Source organism: Camponotus floridanus, unplaced genomic scaffold (genome assembly GCF_003227725.1).
Source record: "Camponotus floridanus strain SB8 unplaced genomic scaffold, Cflo_v7.5 scaffold250, whole genome shotgun sequence".
NCBI lineage: Eukaryota > Metazoa > Arthropoda > Insecta > Hymenoptera > Formicidae > Camponotus > Camponotus floridanus.
In genome coordinates this window covers 410,728-425,778 of record NW_020229382.1, presented here as the reverse complement: position 1 = coordinate 425,778, position 15,051 = coordinate 410,728, and the positions used below count along the sequence as shown (strand labels likewise).

General features: G+C 26.9%; 2 protein-coding genes across 3 annotated transcripts; both read left to right on the top strand.

The window, feature by feature from the left end:
* The first annotated feature begins 1,455 nt into the window (after positions 1–1,455).
* On the top strand, positions 1,456–6,833 carry LOC112638138 (lysosomal aspartic protease-like). Its single transcript, XM_025409240.1, has 8 exons — positions 1,456–1,636; positions 2,454–2,683; positions 4,174–4,298; positions 4,430–4,647; positions 4,928–5,047; positions 5,112–5,247; positions 5,477–5,569; positions 5,673–6,833. The coding sequence occupies exons 1-8, from the start codon at positions 1,575–1,577 to the stop codon at positions 5,829–5,831; spliced, it is 1,143 nt and encodes a 380-aa protein (XP_025265025.1). The 5' UTR covers positions 1,456–1,574; the 3' UTR covers positions 5,832–6,833.
* A 2,123-nt stretch (positions 6,834–8,956) lies between these two features.
* On the top strand, positions 8,957–14,797 carry LOC105255112 (lysosomal aspartic protease-like). 2 transcript variants are annotated; one of them, XM_025409292.1, is made up of 8 exons: positions 8,957–9,151; positions 10,451–10,615; positions 12,054–12,178; positions 12,331–12,557; positions 13,071–13,193; positions 13,258–13,390; positions 13,625–13,717; positions 13,797–14,797. In XM_025409292.1, exons 2-8 carry the CDS (start codon positions 10,522–10,524, stop codon positions 13,959–13,961), a joined length of 960 nt encoding a protein of 319 aa, XP_025265077.1. In that variant the 5' UTR covers positions 8,957–9,151; positions 10,451–10,521; the 3' UTR covers positions 13,962–14,797. The 2 variants fall into 2 exon arrangements, with proteins under 2 accessions (XP_025265077.1, XP_025265076.1); XM_025409291.1 differs by having other exon boundaries at positions 10,378–10,615.
* The last annotated feature ends 254 nt before the right edge of the window (positions 14,798–15,051 follow it).

The window sequence follows — 15,051 nt, the reverse complement described above, 5'->3', positions numbered from 1 at the left end:
TGTGTGATCCAGCTAACTAAGGCAAGATCGATTCCTCAACATATCCTCATATTTCGCTGAAGTCAAATTGCCAAAAAATTGCTCCATAAAACGTGTATGAAACGTCTCGTTAGTTCCTTCATTTACCGCTATGTGACGCACTACATGCAGTCTAACTCGCATTTAAAATTCAACTAAGAATGTATAAAGCTATCAAAGAACGAGCACCTTCTAACTTCAGCTTTGAGCAAGCAGAAATTAATTGTTATCGTCCAAATACAACGTACGATTAATTAAAATTAAACGTTTTAGCATTTACTTTAACACATTGAAACACATTTGCAATCGTTTGGTGCAACCTAACCTGATCTATGTATACACGCACCGCACGCACGCACACGCACACATTTCGAACAATTATTATGATAAATGAGCATCCACAAATTTATTTACTGTTTACTATGTCGATTGCTTTCCAGGTCTTTAAATGCTCGATTGTAATTTGGTTGGGTCTTTGCTTTTGCTGACTGGATCCACGACCGATCTTGCCTTAGTTAGCTGGATCACACACACAACAGATGCAAATCCGAGCGAGTAACCTCCATGTAGTACACCTTGGATAATGTTAATACCGGCGCTACTCTATCATTCAACCCTCATAACTCGCAAAGTACTTAATAAAAATGAACATTATTATAGTGTTTTGGAAAGCTCTTGAATTAAGCTATAAGAATATGCAATCAAATGTAGGGGGTGTCATTTAAAAAAGTCAATGTGACCTTGACCTGACCTTGACGACGCCATTCAAGGTCAAACTGATAGAATCAGTATATAGATCTTCTTAAACCCTACAACTTTTGTTGGAAACACTTTTCTGTAAAACGTATATTTTCCGAGATATTTAGGGGTTTCCACACTTTTGGTAGACCCTGTATATATAGTATCTTGAACTAAAGTATTCATATTAATATTATCTCTAATTTACCATAACAAGTCGTTTATAGAAAAAATGTATGACATTAATGAAAATTCAAATATATATTTCAAGATTATATATATTTTATTTTTTTTTTAGAAACCTCAAGAATTCATCAAATAAGGTGAATTATAATTATATGATATAATTTTTCCGCACAAAATTATATAAGAAAATGTCGGTTAATTAAATGCTGCTTTTTTCAAACTTCCTATTGTAAAGTTATTGTTGCATGATTACTTGTTTAGTCGTTATAAATGTATTCTTTCGATAGAATTGTTTCTATTATTAATCATAAATTTATGTACATAAACGTTCTTAATTAAGAATACGCGATCATGCAAAATATGAGATATTTAAATTAAATGTATCGATGGAAATCTATCAGGATTTTTCGAATGTTTCGCGCGTTCTCTACCTGTTCAAGCATTCAACAGAGGGACATGTACCATCATGTATATATATATATATAACGTTATAGAATACCAATACAGTGCTAAGGGAGAGTTAGTAAACGACACATTTCATTTTTCTGCGTATCTGATCATAAAGTGTCGAAAGAAAGTCGTCGTTGAAATTTTCACGAATCGAGACTTCAGCAGTAAATAAATTCTGAAATATGTTTCGTTTTTTCGTGATAGTGACGGTGCTCTTTATGATGACTGGCGCGCAATTGTATAGGTCAGTATATATTTTATTATATTGTACATTGGCATGATAGATATTGAAATTATAAAGATCGATTTTTTCTTCCACTCGATTTCTTTTTTAAACGCGTGACTTGTGCAAATGCAATTAATTATTCTATACAAATGGGATAAAATTTCCTTTGTCAAAATGTATACTTTTATTTATTAGACAAAGAGTAAATAAAATAAGAATTTTTGAAAAAGTGACTCGTTGTTTTTTCGTAACCTTCGCTTTTGTCCCCTCTTGTTTTTATCTCTATTTAAACGACGACCGTTAACATAAATATCGTGCTTGCAGATCAACAAAATATGTAATTATTTTTTCACGCGTTAGCAGATCAACTGTAGATATAATGAGTTGTTCTTGTATTATTTATTTAATTAATATTCGCTGTATCCTACTTTTAGTTGATACCCTTTAGTTGATTTCCTAGTTGATACAATTACTTGCTTTTAAATTACTTCCATATGTAAAATCACATGCAAAATTATCGTTAATTAAATATCAATGTCTATTATGTTATAATGGTTTTATTTAAGACTGGATTATCCAAATTAAATATTACTTTTAAGATATGAGTTCATACAATTTAGAAAGATCATCGAATAATAAGCATTTCTAATATATTTACATTTAAATGCGTAATGTACTTGTATTGCAAATATGTAAGTTATATAATTATATATAACTATAGTATATATATATATATATATATATATATATATATATGTATGGATATATATATATATATATATATATATATATATATATACTTGCACTCACAGAATGTTCTTTATATTATTTCCAGAAACAAGACGGATTTTCCTCCAAAATTTTCGGAAAAAATTGGCATCAAGTCGCAACGAATTCGTTCGTTAGATCATAATCTTCCTTCAGTACGTCTGACCAATTTCAAAAACGTGTATTATTATGGCACTATTAATATTGGAATGCCACCACAAGAATTTAAAGTCGTATTTGATACTGCTGCTGTAGATCTTTGGGTATTTTCCAGAAATTGCTCAATCCCTATTTGTAGTAAGTAATTTGTTCGTATATATATATATATATATATATATATATATATATATGTTTTCATTTTTAATTAAATAAATTTCAATTAAATTAATTAATTAAATAAATAGCATTTTATCAATACCGTCCTTTAGTCAAGCTTAAACTTCAAATTTTTAAATCTGCAAATATATATGTATATATATTCTATCTACAATTATATTTCTCATGTATAATCTTGGATATTTAAAATGTTGAAAAAAAATGTAATACAGATATTTACTTAAGAGGTTATGTCTAGTTAAAAAAATGTCTAGTAAAAGTAAAAACAACCGATTTGTATGTTTTTACATTTTCTTGAAGTATATCATATTGAAAATATTTCCTAAAAGTTTCAAATTAATCAGATGCAAATTGACGAAGTCATTTATAATTGTTTCATAAAGTGTCCGAATCTATAATTTTGTTTAAACACGACTACAAAGCTTCAGTTCTGATGTTTCGAGAGCTATTAAGTCAATATAGGAAGAGTTGAATAAACTAAAATTATATGGGCCGGGAATAGATAATTCTGTATAAATTAAAGAAACTATATTTTATTTAAATGTAAACTTGATACAAATTTTAAATGCGTGTTTTTTGAAATCACTTTTTCAAAGTCGGTGAGCAAGATATTTCAAAAACCGTTACAATGATTTGCTTTAAATTTTACAGTCTTCTTTTATGTATAAAAACCTAGTAGATAAACAAAGGATTTTATTTAATGAATACTTTTTTTTACTTAATAAAAAGAAGCAGTTTTTAAGTCAAAGAAAATTATGACGTCAAATGGCTGCCATTTTGTCCGAAAACAATTTTTCGATTGATCCTTCGTTCATCTATTAGATTCAATTTCACACTTTCATACATTAACAACAGTTTATCGAATTTTTGATGTAAAATGAATCAGTTTCGAATAGCAATTCTCACCGCGTAGCGCATTTAAAAAAATAATATCCGGGAGAATAGAAGGTTATAACTTTTAAAATTTAAAATATTTTATTTAAAAAAAAATATAATAACATCCTTAATATTTGTATTTTTGAATAAAAATTTATTTGTAAAATAATTTTATTATACTTTTTTAAAAAAATCTCAAACATCATAATTTTTTGCGACCTGCTGATTAGATATTACCCCTTAATTTTATAGTAATATTTAATGTTATAGTGTAAATATTACAATGGCAAACTTTGGAATTTAGAAATTAATTAATTTAAATAATTTATCACTCACATTCATTCTCGGAAGGTACAAACAAGCATTGATAAACATAGATGATTTATGAATTAATTAGACAACATTTACATACACAATTATTTATAATATTACATTTACATATACAATTATTTATAAAAGAATATTGTACATTTAATAAATTAATGATACAATATCTCTATATATATTATTAAAATTTTTGTAACTTTGCTGATTTTCGATATTGAATATGCTTTACTAATTGATATACTTTACAGCAAAAAATAATCAATACGATAATACAAAATCCAAAACATACAATAATATAAAAAAGGGTAGAAAAATTATTTTACCATCTAAATGTTTCGATGTAAAAGCAATCTTAGCTATTGATACAGTGAATGTAAGTTCATTATTAAACAAACAATCCAATTTATTTATAATTATAATCGTAGTTTAAATATATCTTAACCAATCATATCCTTTTTTTTCCCGCGGCAACGATGTATTTTTTCAACAGCAATTTTATTATAGGTTGCCAACCTCAATGTAAAGAATCAAACATTTGCAGAAGTGGTACATATACTGGAAGATGTCGACATAATTGAAAATATATGTGCTGATCGAACATTTGATGGTATCTTTGGCCTCAGATCTTTTGAGCTATATGATAATGATATAACACCTGTCTTTGGCAACATGATTCGACAAGGACTAGTGTCATCACGCATTTTCAGTTTTTATCTAAATAGGTACATATTTTCTTTACTTATGAACAACATATATCTATAGACAAGAGTTTTTAATAAACATACAGTTCTATTTGTATATATATAAACATACAGTTCTATTTGTATATATATTTATATTTATTTCATATTTATTTTAATATTAACATTAATTAAATTTATTATTTATATATAGTATTATAATTTTTTAAATTAAAATAATATTTATATTTGCACATTAAATATAACTTAATTTTAATTATCACGTACATACATATTGCGATATAAAAATTATAATTTGCAGAGACACTTCAGCCGATTTAGGTGGTATATTGACATTGGGTGGTTCCGATCCTGCTTATTACGAAGGGGGTTTTACATATATTCCTGTTGCTGAAGGATTCTGGCAATTTCTCATTAATAGGTACGTTATTTTTAAAATTACATTAATCGTGGTTTAACAAATTGTTAACGTCATTGCTTTATAGTATTGAAGGGGATCATTTTACTTGGTGCGATGGAGGCTGCCGAGCTCTCCTTGATACAAGTGTTTGGAAAATAATTGGACCAGAAAAAGATATTTCATCTATTAATCAATTTATTAAAATTGATCCACAGGGAAGAGTAAGTAAACGATATCTTTCAAGTAACCAAATCTTTCAAAGCACGTAGGCTTTGAGAAAAAAAATATAAAAAGTTGATAATTGCGATATAAAAATAAATATTAGGTACGTTGAAATGAAACATAAACTTCTATGGAACAATGACATTAGTCCTTTTTTTGTAATACTTAATATGTTCATTAAATATGATTAATACTTGATATTAACTTGATATTATGTTTTATTTAAAGGTGAACTGCAATAGAATTTCTCAATTGCCTACAATCACATTTAATTTGGCTGGTAAGGATTTCGATCTTACTGGTAAAGATTACATCATTCAAGTGAGTCCTATAAGAAAGTTATTTTAAATTAAATTTTAAATTATTTAAATATGTATAAGAGAAATTTATAAGTGAAATTTATTGCGTATTTAATTCTTCTCAGCATCCAGATGATGAAAGTATATGTATAACCGTCTTCTGGAAACACGAAGAAGAGGATGAAGTAGCATGGATTCTGGGCATGCCATTTATTGGCCGTTACTACACCAAGTTTGATATGGAGAAAAACCGATTAGGATTTGCTTTGGCGAAAAATGTATAGAATTCATCAAAATGTAGGAAATCTTTCATTGTCAACTTTTATTGTTTACTTTATCATCAGTTTTTTAAATTATTTGTTTAGTTTTCGGTAAGAAAAAAATTTAATCTTTTTTAATCGCCAATCGACAAAATTTGCATATTATCAATGTGAATTTTTGCGTAATATGTACATTATTGTGCCTTAATTTTCAACAGCAATACTTTATCGAGAAAGCAGCTGATATGAGCTTATTGATAATTAGAATGAGAATTTTTGTGAATAGTGTCATTTGCTAAGTTCATTGTTGCATGGCCGTCTAGTCGATATAATCAATTTATTTTTTCAAAATGCTCCTCTGATTTCTCCTTCATTATCATTCTTAATCACGCGCACGTTTAATAATTTATTTTAATACAATTTATTTTAATTATAAAACAAAATATTGGATAAAATATTTTTATATTTGATAGGGCGGATCGATAACACGAATTTATTTTGAATGTGCGCGATTGCCTAGAAGCCATCACATGTCGATAAACGAGAGCTTTAATAGTCGAGTATAATTTATTTTTTGTATGTCCTGTCACAACGTACAGAAAGAAATTTGTCAAAAATTTCGATAATATTCTTGTGGTGACTGCGGTGCTGATCAGGGCGAAAATCCAAAGCTAAGTTTATACATTGTTAATAAAATAACTTTATGTCGCTAGTCAGATAATCACAAGGATCGTTGAAAAAAATGTAGTCGACCAAACTAGCCAGTAATTTGTTTATTAACACGATGTTTCGACCATTTGGTTGTGGTCCTTATCATGTATATACGATGCAATAATAATCAGGAGACAGGCATAGACGATAATCTTGCAAAACTGCACAAGTCACATTAACAAAAAACGTTATTTAACTGGATTTGAATTTGAGAGAAACTGATGCGTCCGTTTGAGACTTCGTCAAGAAGTTGGTGTTTAGTTTCTTGACGAAGTCTCAAACGGACGCATCAGTTTCTCTCAAATTCAAATCCAGTTAAATAACGTTTTTTGTTAATGTGACTTGTGCAGTTTTGCAAGATTATCGTCTATACCTCTTGATTATTATTGCATCGTATATACTTGATAAGGACCACAACCATATGGTCGAAACGTCGTATTAATAAACAAATTTCTGGCTAGTTTGGTCGACTACATTTTTTTCAACGATCCTTGTGTTTATACATTGTATTGTTTATTGACGTTACGTATTGGTATAATAAGTATTGTCTTTATAAAAATCGATTTAACTTGATGTGATCACATTCGACTTTCGGAAATTTAAAACTTATATAAATGCGATTGTATTCGTAACACCGATAAATTCTAAAAGTTGTTCGTGCAGTGCGATAAGCAATATAAGTTTTCGATTTTATGATAATTTTATGAATACCATTTTCTCTTTGCTCGATTTAATAAGAATTGAAGGTGAAAGATTACACCGGATCTGATAAAATTATCTTGAAGCTCTTTCGTAAATATAGCATTTTTATAGACCGAGAATTTCAAAGGTCTTTTCTACATCTTCGTACGTGAACAAAAATTAATATTCCATTCTGAGAGAACAGCTCATTGTCACAGCTTTAAGATAATCTCGCTGCGATCTAAAATATTTCCGATCCGCATCGACTTATCGATTTGATTTTATCTGTATTATGCATTCCGTCATGTGCCTTTAAATGCATAACGATGCTGTTTGACAAGCGCGTTTTCCTGATTGCAATTTACGATATCATATTAATCGTTACAAGTCGCGGAGATAAAAGTGCGATAATATGTTTCGCTGTCATATAATTAAAAATAATATCTCGGTGTCATCTTCTCTTGATTCAAATTCTTGCGTAAATCGAGGCATAGACTGCGTAAAGAGATTAGAGAAATAATTGACATTTTCTTTGTTCTTGGTTAATAGATGAAATACGAATATTTCACGAATATTTCGCAATTAATGTAATTAGCACGTTATTCAGTAGCGCCTTTCGACTTTTTTGAATAAAATAAGCTTTGTTAAAGAGTTCTTAAGAATTGATCTCATATTCGGATACCATGGTTTCTCAGAATATAGTTGAATATTAAGAACGTGAAAAATTAATTATTAACGAACGATTATTATTTCTTACTTTTATCTAAAATAATTTGATTATAAATTGAATATAAATATTACATTGTTATTATTATTTATGAATTTTAATTGTAATATATGTAATATATATGGTGTGAATGATCCCAATATTTGGTATCAACTGTTTCAAATTGGAATGAATTTGATAAAGAGAAGTAATGAAAATATATAATTTTTTTATCTTATAATGTGTTTATTTTATTATAAGTTTATTTTTATAATGTAATTGAAATTATAATCATAATAATGTTTTTCATTATTGCAAATTATTTTATTTCGATAAATTAATCACATATTTTTAATAATATTTTTAATAAAAAAATACGATTCCTTATTGAAGATCTATTATTTCCTTCACAAAATTTAGTTGCATTTTCCTCAAATTTGCATGATAGAAGAGAAATGTATATATAATACAGATTTTGAAGTTTTGCATATATATATAGTACGTTGAACTAAAATATTCATATTAATGTTATCCCAAATTTAACATAACAAGTCGTTTATAGAAAAAATTTATGACATTAATAAATATTCAAATATATATTTCAAGATTATGTATATTTTGTTTTTTCTTTAAAAATTTCAAGAATTCATCAAATAAGGTGATTTGTAATTATATGAATATAGTTTTTCCGCATAAAATTATATAAAAAAATGTCGGTTAATTAAATGCTGCTTTTTTCAAACTTCCTATTGTAAAGTTAATGTTGCATGATTACTTGTTTAGTCGTTATAAATGTATTCTTTCGATAGAATTGTTTCTATTATTAATCATAAATTTATGTACATAAACGTTCTTAATTAAGAATACGCGATCATGCAAAATATGAGATATTTAAATTAAATGTATCGATGGAAATCTATCAGGATTTTTCGAATGTTTCGCGCGTTCTCTACCTGTTCAAGCATTCAACAGAGGGACACGCGCCATCATATATATATATATATATATATATATATATATATATATATATATATATAACGTTATAGAATACCAAACAGTGCTAAGGGAGAGTTAGTAAACGACAACACTTTATTTTTCTACGTATCTGATCATAAAGTGTCGAAAGAAAGTCGTCGTGGAAATTTTCACGAATCGAGATTTCAGCAGTAAATAAATTCTGAAATATGTTTCGCCTTTTGGTGATAGTGACGGTGCTCTTTATGATGACTAGCGCGCAATTGTATAGGTCAGTATATATTTTATTATATTGTATATTGCCATGATAGATATTGAAATTATAAATATCGATTTTTCTTGTATCCGATTTCTTTTTTAAACGCGCCGCTTGTGCAAATGCAATTAATTATTCTATACAAATGGGATGAAATTTCCTTTGTCAAAACGTATACTTTTATTTATTAGTCAAAGAGTAAATAAAATAAGAATATTTTTGGAAAAATGACTCATTGATCTTTCATAACATTCGCTTTTGTCCATCTTGCTTTTATCCCTATATAAACAATAACTATCATTAACGTAAATATTATGATTGCAGATTATCAAAAAACATCTAATTGTAAACTATTTTTTCACGCGCGTAGCAAATAAAATATAGATTTGCTTTGTATTATTTGTTTAATTGATATTCTCTGCATTTTATTTTTAACAGCTGACGCATTTGCTTAATTTAAATTATTTTTATGTGTAAAATTACACAGAGAAATTGTCGATAATTGAAAAGCAATATCTGTTAAAATGATTTTATTGAAAATACAGGATTAAATTAAATATTACTTTTGATATATGTATGAGGGTCATATAATTTAAAAAAATCATCGAGTTAAACGTTCCTAATTTAAATGCGTAGTGTACTCGTATTGTAAATATATAAGTTATATAGTTGATTTCTGAGACTGTGTAGACTTTCATAACTTATATTTGTTCTTAAAATATTTATTAGTCATGTCAAATGTGAATATTCATTTTATATACATATATGTAGTATATATATATATATATATATATATATATATATATATATACAGGGTGACCCAAAACTTATAATCAATCTTTCAAAGACAAATTCCTGGGATCATCTGAAGACGATTTTTCCTCAACGAAAATGTCAAGGCACTAATAAATAATTTTCGAATTATAAGTGATTGAAAATAAGGGGTTTTTTGTAAACTAAGTTTTGTAGAAATAAAATATTAATAAGACCACATTCTTCGATTAATTTTAAATAGAGTTTACTTTAGTTGAGTTTTAATTTATGGCTTAATTGCAAAGCTTAATTGCTATATGATGACAAAAATCGGGAACATGCAAAAAATAATGGCCTTCATCGACATTTTTGTTGAGGAAGAATCGTTTTCAAATGATCCCAGGAATCTGTCTTTGAAAGATTGATTATGAATTTATTTTACATCCTGTGTACTTGCAATCTCAGAATGTTCTTTATGTTATTTCAAGAAACAAGATGAATTTCCTTCCAAAATTTTCGAGAAAAGTTGACACCCAGTTGCAACGAGTTTCTTTGCGTTAGGTCATAATCTTCCTTCAGTACGTTTGACCAATTTCAAAAACGTACATTATTATGGCACTATTAGTATTGGAATGCCACCGCAAGACTTTGAAGTTGTATTTGATACTGGTTCTGCAAATTGGGTAATTTGGGTATTTTCCAGAAATTGCCCAACTTCTATTTGTGGTAAGTAATTTGTTCATATATATATATATATATATATATATATTATATATATATATGTTTTTATTTGTCATTTATTAAATAAATTTCATTTAATCAGTACCGTTCCTTAAACAAGCTTAAACTTCAAGTTTTTAAATTCGCAAATATATATGTATATATATTCTATCTACAATTATATTTCTCAAGTATAATCTTGGGATATTTAAAAAGTTGAAAAAAAAATATAATATAGATATTTACTTAAGGGATTATGTCTAATTATAAAAGTAAAAGCAATCGATTTTTATGTCTTTACATTTTCTGGAAGTATATTATATTGAAAATATTTCCTAAAAGTTTCAAATTAATCAGATGCAAATTGACAAAGTTATAATTGTATGTTTCATGAAGTGTCAGAATGTATAACTTTGTTTAAACACGACTACAAAGCTTCAGCTCTGATGTTTCGAGAGCTATCAAGTCAATATACGAAGAGTTGAATGAACTAAAATTATATGGGCCGGGCATAGATGATTCTGTGTAAATTAAAGAAACTATATTTTATTTAAATGTAAACTTGACACAAATCTTAAACGCAGGTTTCTCGAAATCACTTTTTCAAAATCGGTGAGCGAGATATTTCAAAAACCGTGTTACACCGATTTGCTTGAAATTGTATAGGCTTCTTCTACATATAAAAATATAGTAGATGAACGAAGGATTTTTTTAAAATACTTTTTTACTTTTTGAATACTTTTTTACTTAATAAGAAGTAGGTAATTTTTAAGTCGAAAATGAATGTCTTAATATCAAATGGCAGCCATTTTATTCTAAAACAATTTTTCGATTATTCCTTCGTACATCTACTAGACAATTTCATACATTAATTACAGTTTATCGAATTTTTAATATCAGATAAATCAGCTTCGAATAGTATTGCTCCCGACGTAGCGGTTTTTAAAAAATAATATCCGGAAGAATTATAACTTTTACATTTTTTAATATTTTATTTAAAAAAAATTTAATAACATCCTTAATATTTGTATTTTTGAATAAAAATTTATTTGTAAAAAAAAATTATTACACTTTTTTAAAAAAGATCTCAAACATCATAATTTTTTTGCGGCCTGCTGACTAGATATTACCTCTTAACTTTATAGTAATATTTAATATTATAGTGTAAATATTACAATGGCAAACTTTGGAATTTGGAAATGTTTAAATCATTTTAAATAATTTATCCCTTTCACTCTCTGCAGAAACAAAAAACAAACATTGATAAACAAAGATAATTTATGAATTAATTCTACAATTACAATTACGTGTACAACACATACAATCATTTACAAAAAAATATTGTATGTTTAACATAGCCTAATAAAAAGACAATATCTCTATATATATTTTTAAAATGTTTCTAATATTGCTAATTTTCGATATTGCTGAATATGCTTCACAGACATACGTCATCTATATAATAATATGTACTCCTACACATATGTACCAAATAATACTCATTGTCAGATTGATATAGAATACTTCGATTATAAAATAAATGGATTCCTATCTACTGATAATGTGAAAGTAAGTTATTATTAAACAAATAGTCTAATTTAATTATAATTAATCGTAAATTTAGTTATAACTATAATCGTAGTTTAAACATTTCTTAAAAAATCATGTATTTTTTTGCGCGACAATGACGATGTATTATTTCAATACCAATTTTATTATAGATAGCCAATCTCCTTGTAAAGAAACAAACATTTGCAGAAGTAGTAAACATATCAGACGTAAATATAATATTTAATTTATATATAAGTGTATTTGACACAGAAATATTTCATGGTCTCTTGGGCCTAAGTTATTCCAATATATCTGAGGCTGAAATAACGCCTGTTTTCGACAACATGATTCAACAAGGCCTAGTGTCATCACGCATTTTTAGTTTTTATCTAAATAGGTACATACCTTCTCTACTTATAAACAACATATATCTATAGAAAAGAGTATTTAATAAACATGTAGTTCCATTTATATATATATTTATGTTTATTTTATACTTATTTTAATATAAACATTAATTAAATTTATTATTTATATATAGTATAATTTTTATATAATATTATTTTTTATATTAAAGTAATATTTATATTTACACATTAAATATAATTTATCTTAATTATCACATACATACATATTGCGATAGTTTTTATCTAAATAGGTACATATCTTCTCTACTTATGAACAACATATATTTATAGAAAATGAATATTTAATAAACATTCAATTCTATTTGTATATATATTTATATTTATTTTATACTTATTTTAATATAAACATAAATTAAATTTATTATTTATATATAGTATTATAATTTTTCAAATTAAAGTAATATTTATATTTGCAAATTAAATCAATTTAATTTTAGTTATAACACATATACATATTGCGATATGAAAAATATAATTTGCAGAGACACTTCAGCCGATTTAGGTGGTAAAATGATATTTGGTGGTTCCGATCCTGCTTATTACGAAGGGGATTTTACATATATTCCTGTTACTAACAAAGGATACTGGCAATTCACCATTGATAGGTACCTTATTTTTTAAATTACATTAATCATGTTTCAACTAATTGTTTATGTCACCGCTTTGTAGTATCCAAATAAATGATTATATTTGGTGTGAGAAAAGCTGCCAAGCTATCGTTGATACAAATGCTTGGAAAATAATTGGACCAGCAAAGGATGTTTCATTTATGAATCGATTTATTGGAATTGATCCACGAAGAGTAAGTAAACGATACCTTTGAAATAACCATCTTTCAAAGTAGGCTTTAAGAAAAAAGTTATAAAAAATTTATAATAGCGATATAAAAATAAATATTGGGTACGTGCAAATGAAACTTCTATGAAATTACGACATTAATCCTAGTTTTCATTAAACATATTTAATATTAATTTATTATTAATTATTGATATTATTATTTATATAAATTATTTTAATTTTAATTATTTATTTAAAGGTGGATTGCGATCAAAATCTTCGATTGCCTACAATCAGGTTTATTTTGGGTGGTAAGGCATTCGATCTTACCGGTAAAGATTACATCATTCGGGTGAGTGTTATAAGAAAATTATTAAAATTATTTAAGTATGTATAAGAGAAGTTTATATCATGTATTTAATTCTGCTCAGCATCCAAAAGATGAAAATATATGTGTAACTGTCTTCTGGAAACACGACCCAACATACGACGATGAAATAGAATGGATTCTGGGAATGCCATTTATTGGCCGTTACTACACCGAGTTTGATATGGAGAAAAACCGAGTGGGATTTGCTTTGGCGAAAAATGTATAGAATTTATCAAAATGTATAGAAAATGTTTCATTATTACCTTTTATTGTATACTTTATCATCATTTTTTAAATTATTTATTTAGATTTCGAAAAAAAAATTTAATCTTTTTTAATCGCCAACCGACAAAGTTTACATACTATCAAAGTGAATTTTTGCGTAATATCTACTGCGCTTTAATTTTCAACAGCAATACTTTATCGTGAAAGCAACTGATATGAGCTTATTGTTAACTAGAATGCGAATTTTTGCGAGGAGTGTTATTTGCTAAGTTCAATGTTGCATGGCCGTCTAGTCGATATAATTAATCCATTCTTTCGAAAAGCTGATTTCTACTTCATTATCATTCTTAATCACGTGCATATTTAATAATTTAATACAAATTGTTTTAATTATAAAACAAATTAAATAAAATATTTTTAAATTTGATTGATCGATAGAACGGATCGATGAGACGGATATGTTTCGAATGCGAGCGATTGTATATATAACAGTCGTCAAATGTCGATAAATGGTAGCTCTAGTAATCTAGTACAATTTCTTTTTTGTATGTCGCAACGTACAGAAAAAAATTTACTGGAAATTTCGAAAACATGTTCCGCTTTCTCGTGATGACTGTGATGCTGATCGACGCGAAAATCCAAAACTAAATTCATACATTGTAGTGTATGTTTACGTTACATATCAGTATAATAAATATTGAATTTATAAAAATTGATCTATCTCGTCGTGATCACATTCGATTTTCTGAAATTCAAAGCTTATGTAAATGTGATTGCATACATAAAACGATAAATCCTAAATAAAAAGTTATTCGTGCAGTGTAATAAAAGTTTTCGATTTTATAATAATGTTATAAAAATCATTTCTTCTTTGCTCGATTTAATAAGAATTGGAGGTGAATAATTACGCTGGATCTAATAAAATTAATCTAACTAAAAAGGTTTCCCCTACATTTTCGTATATGAACAAGAATTAATATGCTTCCCTTCAATGAGAGAACAGCTTGTCATCGCTTTAAGATAATCTCGATCTAAAATAATTTTGATCCTCATTAAACCTCATTAATCGACTTATCGACCTGATTTTATCT

Coding starts and splice junctions, on each gene's coding strand:
- LOC112638138 (XM_025409240.1), top strand. CDS start 1,575: ATGTTTCGTTTTTTCGTGATAGTGACGGTGCTCTTTATGATGACTGGC. Junction 5,048..5,111: donor TGGCAATTTCTCATTAATAG/GTACGTTATTTT, acceptor ATTGCTTTATAG/TATTGAAGGGGATCATTTTA. Junction 5,570..5,672: donor GTAAAGATTACATCATTCAA/GTGAGTCCTATA, acceptor AATTCTTCTCAG/CATCCAGATGATGAAAGTAT.
- LOC105255112 (XM_025409292.1), top strand. CDS start 10,522: ATGCCACCGCAAGACTTTGAAGTTGTATTTGATACTGGTTCTGCAAAT. Junction 13,194..13,257: donor TGGCAATTCACCATTGATAG/GTACCTTATTTT, acceptor ACCGCTTTGTAG/TATCCAAATAAATGATTATA. Junction 13,718..13,796: donor GTAAAGATTACATCATTCGG/GTGAGTGTTATA, acceptor AATTCTGCTCAG/CATCCAAAAGATGAAAATAT.